The sequence below is a fragment of the Protopterus annectens genome, chromosome 9.part0 (genome assembly GCF_019279795.1).
Source record: "Protopterus annectens isolate FY-2018-M chromosome 9.part0, PAN1.0, whole genome shotgun sequence".
Lineage (NCBI taxonomy): Eukaryota > Metazoa > Chordata > Ceratodontiformes > Protopteridae > Protopterus > Protopterus annectens.
In genome coordinates, this window is record NC_056743.1 from 269,526,960 (window position 1) to 269,546,787 (window position 19,828).

At 42.2% G+C, this 19,828-nt stretch overlaps 1 protein-coding gene across 1 annotated transcript in view; it reads left to right on the forward strand.

Annotated features, from left to right (window-relative positions):
• LOC122811184 (ubiquitin-conjugating enzyme E2 variant 3-like) overlaps window positions 1-19,828 on the forward strand; it is a gene marked incomplete at its 5' end in the record, with an annotated part of 386,567 nt that overhangs the window by 41,294 nt on the left and 325,445 nt on the right. The window contains 1 exon segment of the mRNA XM_044082856.1: window positions 10,829-10,934. Within this exon segment, the coding sequence (XP_043938791.1) occupies window positions 10,829-10,934 (106 nt within the window).

Consider the following 19,828-nt stretch of genomic DNA (forward strand, 5'->3'; position numbering starts at 1 on the left):
TCTTAATTACACTTTACTCATATCTTATCTGATCCATTATTAAATGTAATGCACCTTTTGGCATCTATTTATTTAAACATATCACACAATTTGAGAGATGTTGGAGATAGATAACAGATGTAATAATATGCCAATTACATTCTTTACATTTATTGCACTCCTTTCCCTGAAGAGTAGTTATATACCCTAAGTGGAAACAGAATGTAATACAACATGCCAGACCCTCATTGAAATGCTTGTAAAACCCCTCCATTTAGTATCTATGTATAATTGGCCACGTCTCAGTCCTTCTTTGACATTTTGCAGTAAATCGTTTAGGGGAATTATGTTTGGACACTCAAATACAAAGTACATGTAAGCTAAGCTTTCCATAAGTAAGGACTTAAATGCAGTTTACCACTGAATTTAGACTTGTTGTACTGCCATGGTCTATAGAAGGAATTTTGGTGATGGCATCTTTCCAGTGATAAAAATATTCACTATGCTGGAAACATGTATACGACTGTCTTTACTTTAGAAGTAATGCTGCATCCAGACGGATAAATTATAGGCACATATTTCGTACCCCATTTGAAGAACTGTCATTTACCCATAATGGAAACAAAATGTATTACATTTTGACAGATTGTGATAGTGAAATGACTGCATGGTTGTACGTACATCATATTGTAATGTTTTTATGACAGTTCTTGGCAAAAGCTTCACAGAATTATATGTGGACAGTTGAGTACAAAGTGCACCTGACACCTAAGACTGATATTGTTCCCTTAATGACTTCTATGCAGCTCAGCTTTGAAGCTAGCTAGGTGATTCTTCACTGGTGGTTGCATCCTTTCATTGCACTTTTTTGGAGAAATGCATGATGTTATGTAGTCCTATCTCACCGAACATTATTACATGTGGGTTCGGCTCCGACTCGGCCGCTTTTAGAAAGCCAGAAAACTTCTGATTGACTCGTGGCTAGGAGGTATCCTATGGTGCACGAGCACACTCCCCAGATCTCGTTTGCCGCGTCTTCAGTCGGAAGCTTTCTTGGTTGGCCATGGCTAAGTGATACCGTTTTTATTACTATTACTTCCTTTTCTGGAATGTATTGCTTATAGAGTTTTCTATCATAGCTTATTACTGACAGTCATTTTTTTGTGACTTCGATTTGTGACTTCAACCGGATTTGACTTGGTTATCGTATATTGTATTTTCTGGGCCTATTGCTTGTTCACGTGTGGTATCCCGTGAGTGTGTGTGTTTTTGTTTTTTGCTAGACCTTTTAAGTTAGAGGTTCTAGTTTCATCCCTATTTTATTCTTCACACTAGGTCTATTTAAGTTAGAGGACCTAGCTCTTCCCCCTTTTTTTTTCTTTTCTTAGAGTGTGATAGGGCTAGATCTAATTCCTCTCTTGTTATGTGAGTGTGTTGGGCTTCCTTTGCTGTCAATATGTGAAAGAAATCTAAGGAACACAAACCGTCAGGCTTTAAGAAGTGCGCCAAGTGTTCACAAAAAATGTCCATCACTGATGGACTTAGCCTCTATGTATATTGCTTAGGGGCCATGCATCTGCAAGAAACCTGCCTTTTCTGCCATTCTTTTAGCCCTAGAGTGCTTCAGGAACAGAAGAATAAACTTTTATTTAAAAGATCTGTTGAAACCTTCCTTTGAAGAAGACCTAGCCAGTTCTTCCTCTCCTAAGTCGCAGTCTTCTAGGAAGGATAAGGGCAAAACTTCAAAACGGCCTTCTCTGGCTCCAACTTCTGCCTCTGAACTACCACAGAAGTTACAAAAAGCAGAGTTGATATCTTTCTCTTCAGCTCCACAGTCTTCGGGGCCGATTGAGATTTTGGACATAGACCCTGCAGTATCGGTAGCAAGTGTTTTGGTGCCGATCACTAGCAGCCCTCTTTGGAGCCAGTCAACGGATATTCCACTGGTCTCCCCTACCCTTAAATCACCGATATTACAAAGAACAAGGTCACCCATGCTGTCCTCCAGGAGTCTATCTGAAGAAGACATCGAGAGAGTGGTGCTCAGACTCCTCAAGTCGTCGGCCTTGCCAAAATTTTTATCGGCTCCGACCCACTCGGTCTCAGAGCCGACTCCTTCTACCTATCCTGCTTTCATTCCTCTTCCAACCCAGATTGGCTCTTCGGAGCCGATATTGCCGGTACCGACTACAGTGGAGTCTTCGGTTCCAGCACCTCGTGTGGTTGTCTTGGAGCAGAGTTCCACTCCGACACTCTCGGCGCCGTCTGAACTGTCTAGGGTCTGAAGCTCCTCAGTCGGCCCTGATGGGGACACTTGGAACTGAACTTCTTGGTGCCGAGTCTTCCTCTTGGTGCGTCAGCCTGAGTGAACTCGGACTCTACATCGTTCTCGAGCCGGTCTTTCTGGAGCCGTCGGCACCTCTGGTTTCTTCGGAACCGAGGCATCTTTCGGAGCCGGAGGAATCAGTCTTCGTGAAGATGAGGAGCATGCTGGATAGCTCATCCACCTCATGTAGAAATACCAATACTATACTCCTTCAAGTGCTGACTACAGTCTCAGCATCTTCTCTCCCCCCGGATGGCAGAGACACACAGCCTCAGGACCCTCACTTGGGTGGCCCCCAATCTTCCAAGGCCTCCCCAGAGAACCCTGCTGAGGAGCCCCCTCGGAAGAGATCATGTAAAAGGAAGCATGTAGCCTCCCCTGATGAGTCTCTCACATCTGACACTGACCTCCATGAGTCGGAGGGGTCTCCTAAGTCGTCCTCTGAAGAAGTCTCCTTTGCAGACATCTTGGAGATCCTCAGGCAGAAAGGCGGCTGGCCCTCTGTTACCCCGTCTGATGAGGAGTCAGTGTACCTGAAAGCTTTCGGGTCTCAACCCTCAGCTTCATGGGTGTCTCCCCCATTTGACGAGTTTCTGTATCCTGTGAGTCAGAAAGCATGGCAGACTCCTGATGCCGTGGAACTGGTTCCCAGGAGGCTGAACAATTTTCTTTCCGCCCCTAAAGACAAAGAATTTTTATCCAAGGGCTTACCTGTAAATGCCATGGTGGTGGTGGCGGCCACTAAGAAGGAGCTAGCAGAGACTTCTTCTATCCATCCGCCCAATAAGGAATCCCGAACAATGGATAGATACGGGAAGCGTATCTTCTCTTCAGCGGCTTTTACACTCCGCTGAATTATCTATCGCACTTCACGAGACTTCAGAGAGATCTCCTGAAGGAGTTAAGAGATGCTCTTTAAGGTACCTCTACTGAAGGAGTCCCATCTTCAGTAATTACTCAGTTGACAACCTTAACATCCATTGTTAACTCCTCCATGAGGCTGATTTCATACGCAGCTGATGGTGTGAGTAGGGCGGCAGGTTCAGGAGTCTCCTTAACAAGACACTCCTGGATGTGTCTATGCAATTTTGCTGAACCTTTCAAGTCTACATTCACCAGTGCTCCCTCTGACGGATCCTCTGTTTTTGGACCCAAGGTGAAAGATACCCTCACCAGGTGTGAACAGGAAGGAAAGACTCTCTCTGCTGTGGGAGTCCGTTTTACCGTCCCTTCTAGACCTTACCCTAAAGGTCAGAAGAGTGGTAAAATGTGGTTCAAGCAATCACAGAGATCTTTCCAGGATACACAGGATGATTCCTCCTTCAGAGGTAGGGGTGGAGGAATAAATGGTAGATGTCACCCTAGAGGCAGGGGAGGTCCACAAAATCAGGGAGGTCGCGATTCCTTTTGTGACCGTCCCTATCAGTGTTCCTGATGTGGAACCCAACTGTGCATCTCTGGAGCCGGTCGGGGGGTCGCCTGTCTTTGTACCCAGAAGCCTGGCTAAATATCACCCGAGACAGGTGGGTAAAAGACATTATCACCAGAGGTTATATACCCTTTTCCCTTCCACCACGCCCTCCCAAAAGGATCCCAGATGTACCACTCAATCACAGGGATCAAGCAGCTATAAAGATAGAAAAGCTGCTGTTAAAAAGAGTCATCCAAAAGGTCCTGGCAGACCAGACAGGATTTGGAACATACTCCAGATTATTTTTAGTTCCAGAAAGAACAGGACACTGGAGCCCCTTTTTAGACCTCAGCAGGTTAAACAAGCATGTAAAGAAGTCCAAGTTCCGAATGGTCACTGGACAATCCATACTCCCTCTGTTAGGGAAAGAAAATTGGATGTGCTCAGTAGATCTCCAAGATGCCTACTACCACATCAAGATGGACAAAGCATCAAGAAGTTTTCTACGCTTCTGGCTGGGATCCAACATTACCATTTTCGAGCTCTGCATTTTGGTCTCACCACAGCCCCTGGGTGTTCACCAAATGCATGCCAGTAGTGACAGCCCATCTGAGGCATCAGGGAATCCAACTTTTTCCATACCTGGAAGATTGGCTCCTGACCACCACCACCAGGCATCTTCTAGTTCAATCCAGAGACTCCACAATCAAGCTCTGTTCCCAGTTGGGAGTCTCTATAAATTGGGAAAAATCCTTAACTTTGCCCGCTCAATCTATAACCTTTATTGGAGCAAACATAGACACGGTCTCTATGATAGCCAGACTACCAGCAGACAGAATACAAAATCTTTCACAGCAGATTTACAGGATACTTCCCCTTTGAAGAGTCAAGGTGAAGGTGGTGTTACAACTTCTTGGAACAATGGCATCGAATATAACATCGGTACCATTAGCAAGACTACATATGAGAATATTCCACTGGCTCCTGTCATACCAGTGGTCTTTTCATCAGTTGCTCCTGCATCAACTTCTTGGAACAATGGCATCGAATATAACATCGGTACCATTAGCAAGACTACATATGAGAATATTCCACTGGCTCCTGTCATACCAGTGGTCTTTTCAGCAGTTGCTCCTGCATCACCAGATACTAATCACAGATTCTTGCACAAAGGATCTCCATTAGTGGATTCAGTAAGGTCACCTTATCACAGGGACTCTCTTTGTACCGCACCAACCCGTTGCCACTGTGACCACAGATGCCTCTCAGATAGGGTGGGGGGGCATTATCTAGGCAGGACTGTCCAAAGGCACATGGCAAGATCATGAGGCCCATCTGCATATCAATTTCCTAGAGATGAGAGCAGTGCTTCTAGCGTTGCAAGCACTTCACAACTTTCTCCCTCTAGGGATGATAGCTATACAGACAGGCAACATGTTGGTGGTATGGTATCTAAACAAGCAAGGAGGAATCAGATCTTGCCCCTTATGTCGAGAGGCCCTGCGAGTTTGTAACTAGGCGATTTCTTCCCAACGCTTTCTCATTGCAATGCACATCCCGGGGACGTCCAGCGTGATAGCAGACAAGCTAAGCAGAGCAATTTTGTTACCTCACGAATGGTCTTTGAACCAGAAAGTAGCCTGTCAGATCTTCTACAAATGGGGACAACCCTGCTACAGTCTCTTTGCCAGCCCCATCAACGCCAAATGCAGCACCTTTTTCTCCCTCATTCCCCCTCCAGGAGAGTCTCCGAGAGATGCACTCATCCACGATTGGTCCCCGGGACTTCTTTATGCATTTCCTCCTTTTCCACTCATTCCCAAGGTTATACAGAAAGCAATGTTGTTGGGAAGCAAGATGATCCTCATCACTCCTTACTGGCCTCATCAGATTTGGTTCCCTTTCCTCGGGCCACACCTGTTAGACTATCCATGGACTCTGGACCCAGTACCAGACCTCTTGACACACATGCCAGGTTTTCTTCATCCCGGTCTCCACACTTTCAAACTGACCGCATGGCTGCTCCAGTTCCATTATTAGTCAGGCTTCACAATCTGTCTCCAGCTGTAACCCATATCATTACCTCTTCTCATAAGCCCTCAACTAGAAAATTGTATAACAGTAAATGGAAGAGATTTTCTATATGGGCAGATAACAGATAGGTTAATCCATTTACACCTCCCATTCCTATTATCTTAGAGTTCCTATCAGAACTTTTTCACCGGGGATCAGCAGCTGCTACACTCAGTTCAGCTAGCAGCAATATCTAATTTTCATGTGGGAATTAATGATTCTGACCTTATGTCCCACAAACTTTGCAAGACCTTTCTCAAAGGTTCTATGATGTTAAGACCTCCCGTTCAAGATCCCATTCCTCCCTGGGATGTAAATCTAGTCTTTTCTAAACTTATTTTGCCACCTTTTGAACCAGCTCATAGCTGTGAATTAAAATTTCTGTCGTGGAAGACTTTGTTTTCTGGTGGCGATAACTTCAGCCAGACGAGTTTTCTGGTGGCGATAACTTCAGCCAGATGAGTTTTCGAATTGCAAGCCCTATCAGTTAAACCTCCATACTTAATTTTTCACAAAGATAGGGTCTCTCTCAGGACGAATCCTTCCTTTATCTCCAAGGTCTGCCCCCATTTTCACTTGAATCAAACTATCGAATTGCCAGTATTCTTCCCCAATCACACCAATAAAAGCAGAGTGTAGATTTCACCAATTGGATGTGCGTAGGCAATTGCGTTTCTACATCCACAGAACTAAAGGATTTAGAAAATCAGACCAGCTATTCGTTTCCTTTGCTGAAACAAGAATGGGTTTGCCAGTTTCTAAGGTCACACTATCAAACTGGATCTCTAACTGCATCTCTTTCATTTATACTTCTGAGGGAAGAGAGTTACCTCTTAAAGTCAAAGCGCATTCTACCAGATCATTTTCTACTTTTGCTGCCTTCCAAGTCAAGACTCCTATTGATAATATACGTGCAGCAGCAACATGGGCTACCCCTCATACCTTCATTACCCATTATAAATTGGACCTAACTTCCAGGGGTAGGGCCTCATTTGGTTCCACAGTGCTCAGGAGTATTTTCCAGTGAGCCACCCATACAAGATGCTAGGGACGCTGTCCCACACGTAATAATGGAGGCGAGATAGGACTACATAACATAAAGAAGTTATGTACTCACTATAAAGTTCCATGTATGTAGTCCATCTCGCCAAACATTATTACGAACCAACCCACCAGCCCCCTTCCTGGAGGATCTGGTTCTACAGTGGTTTATATCATAAAGGACACTTTTATTAGGGTTTATTCTTCCCGAACCTTTGTTCTCCTTTCTACTTTTTCTCCTTATATAGACTAGCAGCAAACAAGATCTGGGGAGTGTGCTCATGCACCATGGAATGCCTCCTAGCTACGAGCCAATCAGAAGTTTTCAGGCTTTCTAAAAGCGGCCGAGTCGGAGCTGAGGATCGGCTCTGAACCCACACGTAATAATGTTCGGTGAGATGGACTACATACATGGAACGTTGTGGTGAGTATGTAACTTCTTTTTTGTGCTTGTTGTGTAATGCCACCTGAGTACTTATATATTCTGGGCCTGTGTTGTATTCCTCGAGTTAAACAGAAGCCATTTATCCACCATTATAGAAACCAAAAGTCAAGCAGGCCTGTTGGTTGCATTTGTCAGTGTTATATATCTTAAGTAGTTTGGTAGTGAATGCTTATTTACAAACTCTAGTTAAGCTGTACTTTTAGATGCAAAGGTGGTGAAACTACTACGTTTTGAGTCTCTGAGAATCATTTCACAATTCCTTGTATTGTCTGTGTTGTAATATTTTAGGTAATACTGTATATATATATATATATATATATATATATATATATGTGTGTGTGTGTGTGTGTGTGTGTGTGTGTATATATATATATATATATATATATACACACACACACACACACACACACACACACACACACACACACAAATATGTATAGTTGTAACGCAAAAAAGAATACACATTTGGTAGAAAAGTTTTTCTGGGTGGAAAACAGAGAGAATGCGCATGAATGAATGCTCATTTGTGTGAATCGTGCATGGTAGTATTTAGTTTTATATAGTATAGGTAAGAAGAGGTGTACAGGAAATTTAATGCTTGAAAAAGTGATGCTTATGAAGATGTGCAAGACTGTTTTATAGCAGTTGGTGTTGAGTATGGAAGTGTTCAATGGCTAGGTTTAGAGTAAGCATTATGTAAGGAAATATATTTAGTGTTGTGTATAGTTTGTGTTGTGTGTTCTGTTACCTTTTGTCTTACATAGTGGTACTGTTAGTTAAAGGGGTTTTAGTAACATAATGTGTAAGGTTAGGGTTACAGTTAGCACACATGAGTAATATGTTGTGTTTGGGGCGTGGGAGTGTGTAATAATGATCTCTTTGTCAGGTGCCTCTTGATCTTGGAAACCCAAATTTAAAAATGAACCAAGCTTTCATACATCTGTAGAGTAAGTAGCACGCTCTGCAGTAAAAAAACAAACAAAAAGAAATCTTGAGCAAATATATCTCAAGCAATGTAAAAATGAGTAATCTGAACTCGAGTAATCAAAATAGTGTTATTCCATCTTCAAGCTTAAATTTATCTACATCTCACAGTTTTCTGGATTGAAAAAGGGCTAGAGCTTAACCCAGCATAGACTGGTAAAGGAATGTTTTCAGACTCCACTGAAAAATAAGCGTCTGCATTGTGACTTCCACCTGTAAGGACTTAAATGCAGTTTACCACTGAATATAGCCTGTTTACACTACCAAGATGCTTTAGTAATATGGGAGTGATTGTGTCTTTTATATTCCAGATGCTCAAAATCAGTTATTTTACAGCTGTGGGTAGGGAAGGTAGTTTTTCTTTTCCATTGTAAGAGAGGGCTTAGCAGTTGCTAAGTGGATCTTACCTAAATGGACAGTCATCTCTGTTGTTTATTGTCACCAGAAAGTGCACAACCTCCTGCAAGTGCAGTAACAGAATATTTTGTAAGGTGGGATTAGTTTCCTCTAGCATACGTGTTTAGTCTAATGTCCCAAAACACATCTGTGCTGCAGCCACTTGGTCATCAGTAGCTGTCTAGAGAAGAGCTTCAGGAAGATTGTCCTTCATTATGTTCTGCTCTCATATTTGTCTTTTAGTCCCTTGTCTCCCTTTTAAGGTTTTCTGGACAGTATTTGAGTTTCTAAACTGGTGTTCCTCACATTCCTGGGGCTTCTTGAACTAGGACATGACAGATAAGTGAACACCTACTGTATTAATTGGATTTGAGAGGGCTCTGTGCAGTAAGTGGATTGCATCTTCCTTATCTCTTACGTGGGACGCTGCATCTGCCCTATTATGGAGTGCCCTGTTGGACTTCTTTTTTTCACCTGAAAAGCTTCCTTCCAGTAAGTTCAAGTGATGCAATAACCTTTAAATATTTTACAGGAGGAATGTGGACAATGTCTGACAGTTATCACCCAGATTTTTTTCAAACGTAAAATATTCTACATAATGTCAGCATTTTGTTTGATATAGTATGATAAGCATAAATCTACCAGTCTGTAGGTAGTTAATTTAGAATAATCTGAAACTCGTCATTTCTGAACTTGCTGACTAACATGGCCTGTATCACATCGCATTCAAAGGGCTGCACTTTGAAGTAAGGGGAGGTTCCCAGTTGCACTGATCCTCTGAAGTTGAACATGATTTGACAAGTTAGCCAGAAATTACATTCCAGTCATTTGGTTTACAGTCAGTTGTACTAATATTTTTTTCATAAAAGCTTTATATTTTTTCATCTGTCATATGCAGTTGCTTCGTTGTTTAACTATATGAATCAAAAAGAATGGGAAGAAAAATGTGTGGCAGTCAGTGCAGGAGGTAAAAGATGTGTCTACTTCAGTTTTTCCTTCCCTTTTTGCTGGGTCAGACTGTTGTGCTAGCTTCACACTCGCCATGCTTTTCACAGTAGTAACCACTGGATTCCAGGTGGGTACTGCCCAGGCTACTGAGTTTGTCACATTTTTGTTAACATGGTTTGTAGCTTGCTTTGATCCACATTCTTTCCCATAATCATTTGTTGACTGTGCTTTGAGTCCTTCACCTGTTTTTATTTAAATAACCTTCATGAGCTTCACCTTTGTACTTCTGGACCTGCTTCTCCCCGTCTTTGAAGCTTATTTTCTTATCTTCTTGAACTCCCATTTTGTTTCCAGAATCCCACAGCGCATTTCAGATACAAAATTCATTGTAATCAGTGACATGACATTGTGGTTTCTGTTCAATTCTGACAACTTTTCCAGTATAATATGTATTTTTTTCCTTAGTACTGCACCTTTTGTCTGCCAGGTCCTGAAGTCATAGTGTTATTCTAATCACCTTTAGGTTCCACTTTTACTTACTCTAACATGCTTGCCTTCTTGATTGTGCATTTCTCATTAACTTTTTTTAATCCAGAAACATAGTTATCACACTGTTTAATACTTGTCTTACAGTGCAGACTTTTGTCCTTTTTACTTTTGTTGCTGTTTTGTTGAGAGGAAACCACATGTTACACTGTAATCCCAAATTGTAGCAGCATTATGTTAGATAACCTGGTGAAAACTACTGACATTGGATGAACGTTGTATGCTACTACATTGCCCTCCACCACTTCAGAGGTTGCCTTTTATATTTTATATCAAAATATGCCTGTGTGTATCAGGCCTTGGAATTTATTTTCTTGCCATATTCTTCATGATTGTGTGCCTTTTAGAGTTGGTATATGTAAGTTTGGGGGGCTTGCTTCCCATATGAGGGTACAAAGGGGCTTGACTCCTCCAAAAAATACTTCCTTTTAATTTTGTTCTGTTAGTGGGGGTGGGGTTGAAGCGCATCCATTTTAACTTGCTAAGTTGGGACACACTCATTGAGATAAGTATTGGTGATTCATAAGGGAAGCCAAAGGCCAAGATTTTATATATTTGTGATGCCCTCAGGTGAATCTTGTCTGCCTGGTTCTTTTGTGTCTTTTGGATTGTAGTTAATCAGCAAGATAATTATGTAAGATGTTAAAGACGTTTTAACTTCAGGTTTCATTTTTTGTAGTGTCCTCAAGTAAACCTGGTATGTATTGATGTCTCAGAAACCTCAGCAGTGGGTGGAAAAACAGACCTTGAAATTTTCAACCTACCAAATGTAGAGGTCAGCAAAGGTGAGCAAGATCCTTTGAACAAAAGATGTATGCTTTCTAACAGTTGCTATCATATGTTTGCTAGTACAAAATTAACTCAAATGTCTTGGATCTTTTTCTTGTTAAATTTAATGCTGAGAAGATATCAGTATATTTTCTTTTCTAAGAAAATTCCTTTATGAAACCGCAACAGACTTAACGTGTGATCCTACATCATGCAAACTGTGCATCAGCCAAATGTGCATCATGTGAGTTTCCTATACCTACAAGTTATGTGGCCTTTTGAGGTTTAGAAGTGCTGAAACTCAGGCATATTATTTGGGATAACATGTCAGTCAAATGCAGAAAATTAGAAGGCCTGTTTTACCTGTTATCTGCACATTTTAAACATTTCAGGTCCACAAGGATCTAGCAGTAGGTTAACACTTGTATAATTTCTAGTGATGTATTACATTTTACAGTATTTGACAAAAATGAGTAATGGATATTATTTTAGTGGTGGGCCACTGCGGCCCAAAAAAATTGAGTCAGTTACTTTAGGTTAATACTCTCATTTTGTAAATTGTTTTAATAATTCATTCACAGTCTTGGAGTACTATTCATTGTATACTTTATTGCTTTGGTGTAGTTACAGAAGATTTACATCATATAATCAAGTTTTCAAAAACTCAAAATTCATATGCTCGAGACCATATGCTCGAGTTTCCAAAAACTTGGATGGCGCAGTGGTGCAGCGATTTGCATTGTCACCTCACAGCAGGAGGTTCTCTGGTTCGATTCTCGGCTGGGATACCTTATTTTCAGAGTCTGCATGTCCTCCTTGCATTCGTGTGGGTTTCCTCCGGGTGCTCTGGATGTTCATTGTGCATACAGCTGCAGTAATCACAGATGGGTTCTCTGCCGTCAGGCGGGTCCTCGGTCGGCCGAATTCCAAAGTCTAGGTCCGGCGTCGGTTGCTGTCGCCTTCTTTCCTGACGTCAGCGCAACAGGGGTATACAAGACACAGCCGACGCCATTTTCTTCAGTCTTTTTTGCCGCGCGGTGCCCGAAGCAGAAGCAGTTTGCAAGTGCCGATCGGCCAGCTCCTGAAATTACGAAAATTTGGAAACCAAAGTCTTCTTTAAAGCTAAGTACCCCGTTAGGGAAACTTTTCTTGCATCAGACCGATGTCAGACAAAGTTAACAATTGTATTTCTTGTGGGAAGCAAATACCGCATAAGGATTTCCATTCCCTCTGCATACCTTGTTTAGGCCAAGACCATGATGTCTCGGGCTGTCGCATTTGCGCTACTTTCAATAAACGCACAATTAAGCGTTGGGTGGAGTTCGCCCAGCACTTTTTTGGTAAAGCTTTTGATTATAAAATGTCGGAGACTCCGACTACCATTTTGTCCAAAAAAACGCAAGGACAAAGACCGACACGCGAGGTCCGCGGTCTCCACTGACACCACGCCAAAACTGGCTACTCAGCCCCTGAGTACCATCGACACTTCTCTGCTGGTGTTTTCTGTAACCGAGGCAGGTGCCTCGGCCCATACCCAGACTACAGTTACCGAAGCCACTGTGAGTGTTGAGCCTCCTAATGTGGACAGGTCCACTTCCACCCATGGTGTCTTTAGACCCTCATCTTCCTTTTCCTTAAAGGCATTTACTAAGTCCAAATCAGCCATGCATCCCAAGAGGCCTGTTGCACAGGGCCCATCTCCAGGCCCCATGCCTAAAAGCAGATGCTAAAATGGCTGAGGATTTAATTACTCTTATCAGGGGCCCCCAACCGGACAAGAGACCCAGAGTGGAGGAAGATTCTCCCTCTTCTGACCAGGGCTCCATTATTTCAGAACATTCTGATGAAGAGGAACACTCCCGTACCCTTTTGAAGATTCTGATGCAGAGCAGTCCATTCCTTCTGTATCTCCCCCAGAGGATTTTTCTTTTGGGGAAACCTTGCATACCTTGAGGGAACACTTCCATTGGGAAGGCCAAGACTTTTCTGATTCCAAGAAAAGACTTAGGGAATTCCTTTTGCTACCTCAGCACAGACCTCTGGCGATACCTCCTGTCTTGGACATACTTGATGATGTTTACTCGGAGGCTTGCCTTAATCCGGATTCCCTGCCTCCTGCCCCAGTCAAGGCTGATAGGTACTATAGAGTTCCTAATTCTCACCAATTTCTTTACAAAAGCCATAATGCTGACCTTGAAACCATTTCTCAAGTCCCCAAGGGAATGAAGGCCTCTACTGCTAAGAATCCAGTCTAGATCCTTAGAAAGGTGGGGAAAAAAGGTATATACCTCGGCCACCCTAGCCATGAGGGCCTTAAATTGTCAGTTTCATATGCTTAAATATCAGCAGTTTCTGTTATCACAATTAAGGAATAAAATGTCACAACCTGAACAACCAGATTTGAAGGAGTTGCAGGATATGATGCTTAGTGCAGAACAAGTGGGTAAACACACTTTACAATGTGGCTATGATGCTCTAGAGGCCTCAAGTAGAGCTGCTGTTACAGGATCAGTCATTCGTAGACATGCCTGGCTTAGGGAACAAACCTTGCCTGATCATGTTAAAGCTAAACTATTAGATGCTCCTTTACAAAAGGATGTATTATTTGGTACTAATGCTGAGGAGAGAGATACTACAGAAAATGGAAGAAAAAGCTAAATCTATGCAATCTGTCAAAGCTTTTCTACAGGTTCAACCACCACGTTTTAGCAGAAATTGGCCTTCAAAAAACTGGTCCTTTCCAGCCACGGACAAACCCCAAAGAGGTAGATACAGGCGCACAAGGGGCAGAGGACAATCTCAAGGATCATATAGAGGCAGACAATGGCAAACTCCAGCACCAAGAGGTGGCGAAGACAGTGCACAACAATACAGGAAACAAAACCAATGACTTTCCCCTTTTCATGCCAAGCAAGTCTTAGCTGGCAGCACCCTTGGGAGGAAAGCTGGCATTATTTACAAGAAATTGGCATATTATCACAACAGACAAATGGATCCTAGACATCATAAACAGAGGCTACATATTTCATTTTCACACTCTTCCAAAAATGAGAGGCATGCCGAACCTGCCACACAATCAAAGGGCAGAGGCTCAAATACAAATTTCAAAGCTCATGGACATGAAAGCTATTCAAGAGGTACCTACTCACGAACAAGGTCAAGGTTTTTATTCCATACTATTCCTGGTACCAAGGAAAGGAACCGACTGGAGACCCATTTTGGACTTATCCATCCTAAACACATTTCTACTCGTACCAAAATTCAAGTTGCTCACCTTACAGCAGCTTCTTCCCATGCTGGGCAAGGAGTTTTGGCTGGTAACATTGGACCTCAAGGAGGCATACCTGCATGTCCCGATCAGACAAAGCTGCAGAAGATACCTCAGATTTCTTGCAGGTTCAATCCACTATCAATTCTCTGCATTGCCCTTTGGCTTATTTACTGCGCCCAGAGTATTCACAAAATGCCTGGCATCAGTAATTGCCTACTGCAGACTTCAAGGGATGCAAATTTACCCTTATTTGAACGATTGCCTGATCCAAGCGGACAGCAAACACATACTTCTGGAACATCTGGCTTATGTAACACGGTTATTGAATTCTCTGGGATACACAGTCAACAAAGAGAAATCCAGGCTAACACCATCTCAGAAAATAACTTTCCTGGGTGCCAACTTGGACATAATCACCCAGATGGCCTATCTTACGCCAGAAAAACAGGGGCAACTAACTCAGTACTTCAAAATACTAGCAAATTGTACCAGGCTAACTGCAAGGAAAATCCTGCAGGCTCTGGGCTTCATGGCATCTTGCATTCTTCTAATCCCATGTGCAAAGTTGCATATGAGGAAACTTCAGTGGTACCTAAAAAACCTATGGTCTCAACACAGCCACAGTTTGTAAACAATAATACCAATAATCCCATGTTTGCAACAGGAATTTCTATGGTGGGTCCAAGCATGCCAAACAAACACAGGTCTACCATTCTGCAAGCCTCAAGCAAATCAAGTCATCACAACAGACGCCTCAGACTACGCCTGGGGGGCACACATGACAGACAGGTGCATTCAGGGCAAATGGTCCCAAAAGGAAAAGCACCTTCACATCAATCAAAAGGAAATGCTAGCAGTGATAAATGCATTTACAGCTTTCAAGGACCTCTTGCATCCAGGGCAATTATTGATAAGAACAGACAAAAACCACAGTAATGTGGTACATAAACAAACCAGGAGGAACACATTCATACCCCCTGTGCAGGCTAGCCGTGTCACTTTGGAACTTGGCTCTGGAATGGCAAATCGAACTTCAAGCACAGTACCTGCCAGTATTGGAAAACACGCTGGCAGACAATTTAAGCAGAAATATGACAGACCCACACGAATGGAAGTTGCATCCTCAAGTGTTTACAAAGATAATCCAAGCGTGGGGAAGGCCAGACATAGATCTCTTTGCCTCCCACAGGAATCATCAATTGACAAAGTTCTGCTCAAGGACCTTCCATCCAAAGGCCTGGAGAGTGGACGCCCTTTCTTTCAGTTGGGCAGCACGGACAGTTTACGCCTTCCCACCTTTGCCTCTTCTGCCCAAGGTGCTCTTGAAAGCAAGAGCAGACAGACCGAAGATGATACTGATTGCTCCAGATTGGCCAAGACAACACTGGTACCCACTCCTGGGGAGCCTAACACATACTCCTCCCTGGACCCTACCTCTAATGCCTCTTCTACTGACTCAGCACAGCTACAAAACTCTTCACAGTCAGCTGAAAACACTCAATCTGGCTGCATGGAAAATTCCTTAACACCACAACAGACCCTACTCTTCAAAGAGGTACAGGATGTCATTTTGGAGGCCAGAAGGCCATCTACTAGAAAGGCTTACTCCGCAAAATGGAAACGGTTTTGCGCTTGGAATGAGAAAAAAGGCCAGGATCCTAGAAAACTGAATTTGCCTCAGACATTACAGTATCTAGCTGAGCTGTTGAACAGTGGACTTTCATTTTCCTCCATCAAAATTCATGCCTCAGCCATTTCTGCAGAATACAACACTGATCCACCCTTATTCTCTCACCCACTCTTAAGACAGTTCCTCAGAGGGGCTAAGAATATAAGACCTCCAAGGAAGCAACCAATACCAGCCTGGGATCTTAATTACATTCTAGAAAAATTAACATTGCCCCCCTTTGAACCAGCTGCCTCAACAGATTTGCAATATTTTTCCTGGAAAACAGCTTTCCTTCTGGCCATTACCTCAGCTCGTAGGGTTTTGGAACTACAAGCCCTCATGGCTGTGCAGCCCTTTCTCATCTTCCATCAGGACAGGGTTTCCCTTACGAACCAAACCGTCATTTATGCCTAAGGTAGTATCCAGGGTAGCTTTAAATCAGGCCATACACTTACCTACCTTTTACCCCAATCCTCAAAACAAAGGGGAAAGGCTGCTACATTCCTTAGACATCCATAGACGGCTACGTTACTATTTGGACAGAACAAAGCCTTTCAGGAAATCAGAACAACTCTTTGTGTCCTATGCTGTAGGAGCTCAAGGGAAGCCAATTTCCAAACAGACAATTTCAAAATGGATAGGCCACTGCATACGGTTTTGTTACTCCTTTCATGGCAAATCTGTTCCTACAGGCATCAGATCCCACTCCACAAGGGCCACAGCTACCTCTACATCCTTTCTCAGAGGAGTCCCTACCAAAGATATTTTGGAGGCAGCCACTTGGAGTTCTGTGCATACCTTCACAAAACACTACCACCTGCCTTTATACTCCAAAACTAGAGCAGGCTTTGCCACTGCTGTGTTGCAGGGCATTCTGGCTCTTCCCAGTTCCACCTAGTGCCTACCACCCTGTGCGTAGCTTTGGGATTCTACCCAACTGTGATTACTGCAGCTGTATGCACGATGAACATAGTACAGTTTTGTACCTACCATAAATGTAGATGTTCGAGTGCTAATACAGCTGCAGTACAGGTTTCCCTCCCTCCTTCCCCTTTTGGTAAAGGCCTAGTGGCTAACACCTCCTCATACAACCTGATTGGGTTATCCTTCTATGGTGTATTTGCTTGCAACTACTGATTTTTGATTATATTGCATTGCATGATTATATATATAATTTATGTATTGCCTTCCTTCTGGGGGCACCTGACATCTGGGGCAAGAAAGACTGAAGAAAATGGCGTCGGCTGTGTCTTATATACCCCTGTCGCGCTGATGTCAGGAAAGAAGGCAACAGCAACCGATGCCGGACCTAGACTTTGGAATTCGGCCGACCGAGAACCCGCCTGATGGCAGAGAACCCATCTGTGATTACTGCAGCTGTATTAGCACTCGAACATCTACATTTATGGTAGGCACAAAACTGTACTTTTCTTCCCGTGTTACAAAGACATGCATCTGGAGAGTTTTTGCCCGGACCTCCTCTGAAAATTGTCTCATTCTAAGTCTGACTTTCCCGGTAAACAAATGTTAAATAAAATAAATAAAAATATATATATATATATATATATATATATATATATATATATATATGTGTGTGTGTGTATATGTATATATATATATATATAAATATATATATATCTGTATATATGTATGTATATGTATATATATATATATATATATATCTATATCTGTATATATGTATGTATATGTATATGTATATATATATATATATATATATATATATATATATATATATATATACACACACACCCCGCACCCACCATGTAGAGGTCTGCTCTCCCATATCCCCTGCAAATTATATATACCAACAGTGAGATCGCACTACAATGGGGGAAAGAGTAAATACCCCAGTCCCAACTGTACCACAATCTAGATAGAAATGGTTTATTGAGGAATTTATCCTTTTCCCCACTGTAGTGCAGTCTTGAAGTTAGCATGATTACTTTGCAGGAGGTGTGGGGGATGCAGGGTAGTTCCCCCTTGCAAAAACATAGATTTTTTTTTTATATATACATTAATGTTTTCAGAAAATCGAACATATGGTCCTAACCATATTTATTTTTTTTTATTTTATTTTACATTTGTTGACCGGGCTAGTCTAGCTGGAGATATTTCCATTTTCAGTAGAGGCCCGGGGAGAAAAGCTCCACATACTTAATAATAATATAGAAAAAAAAAGCAATAAGAGGCAATGCCACATACATTAGGAAGGAATTAATGTAACATTTTAAAGTAAACCATCGGGTTAAAAATGTGGAAGATAACATTTACATAACATTTGTTGGCAGAGTAGTAATGTAAAGGAAGAGAGAGAGAAGATAGTTTACAGGCTAATAGTAGAATATTAGTCAGGGTTACAGCAAGGGCATAACCATTGAAGTTTTAGGTGATTTTTAAGATTAAGTTTGAAGAGGGGAAAAGAGGAAATAGAGGTTAGGTTGGGTGGCAGCATGTTCCATTGCTTACCTGTGGTGGTGGAGAACAAGGAGTCACCAGCTAAGTTGTTAGATTTGGGTATATAAGCTAGGAGTTAATTAGAGGAGCATAGGAAATGAAGATTATTATAGGGTGTTATAAGATTGTTTAGTGTAGGTGTGTTGTTAGGAAGGTAGAAGATTTTGTGAGCAGTTGTTAGTTGAGAGAGTAGCAGCGCATTTTGCAGTTCAAGCCAGTCTAGCTGATGTAGGTTAGTGCAGTGATGGGTTCTGTAGGGCTTACCAGTTACAAACCTTGCAATACTGTTGTAGGCTTTGGTAAGTTTGTTGAGATTGTTTTGCTTTAAATTGGTGTAAATGGGAGAAGCATAGAGGAGGTAGAGTAAATGAGAGTGGGCAGTAGTTCTTGCTTTTGGGGTGAGGAAGGGTCTTATCATACAAGGAGCCTAATTTTCTGTTAACGGACTTAATGGTGTTATTAATATGATTGTCAAAAGTGAGTTTATTGTCTATTGTAACTCCTAATAACTTACAGGTCAGATCAGGTGATATAAGGGTTCCATTACTAGCTAGGATGGAGAAGTGTATGGGAGGGGTCTTGTTGTTAGGAGTAATCAGAAGTAATTTGTTTTTGGCATTCAAGAGTAAGCACGGTTTTGGAACCATGTTTCTTCTATGGAGAAGACAGTTTGGCTTAGAGATTTCAGCTCAGGAAGAGACTTTGCAGAACAGATGATAGTAGAATCATCAGCATACTGTATGCAGGTGGATTGAGGAATAGCTACATGAAGATCATTTATGAACAGAGAGAAGAGAAGGTCGAGAATAGAGCCTTGAGGAACTCCTAGTAAAACAGGGAGATATGAAGACAAGTGATTTTGCCACAAAACAGCTTGTTTTCGGTTGCTGAGGTAAGAATTGAACCAAAGGATAGAATTAGAATCCAGAGAGGGATTGTAGGGTATTTATAAGTAGGAGTGATTGACCATATCAAAGGCTTTTGACAGGTCAATGAAGAGTGCAGATGAGAGGTAGTTATTGTTCGGTTGGTGTTAATAGTATTGGTGAAAGATAGAAGGGCAGTGGTGGTGCTGTGAAAGGGTCTAAAGCCATGTTGGCAGCTGGCCAGGATGTTATTTTTAGTAAGGTAGTCTATTAGCTGATGATGGATACATTTCTCCATGATCTTAGCTAAGGGTGAGAGTAGTGCTGTGGGCCTATAGTTGGAGTACTCATTAGAGTTGCCTCCTTTATGTAAGGGAATGATGTGTGAGATTTTCCAAAGATTGGGGATAGTGCTTTCAGAAATGGTAACGGTTAATGAGAATAGCTACAGGATGAGCAATTGCTCTGGATGCAAGTTGAAGGTATTCAGCTGGAAGGTTGTCATCAGAGGGTGTACAGGGTTTTAGCTTGTGAATTAGTTTCTGGATAAAGGAGATTGAGATGGGTTTTATCTTGAAAGTAGGAAGATTGTCATGTTGGGAATTAGGTAGGTTAGTGTTTGTAGAAGTT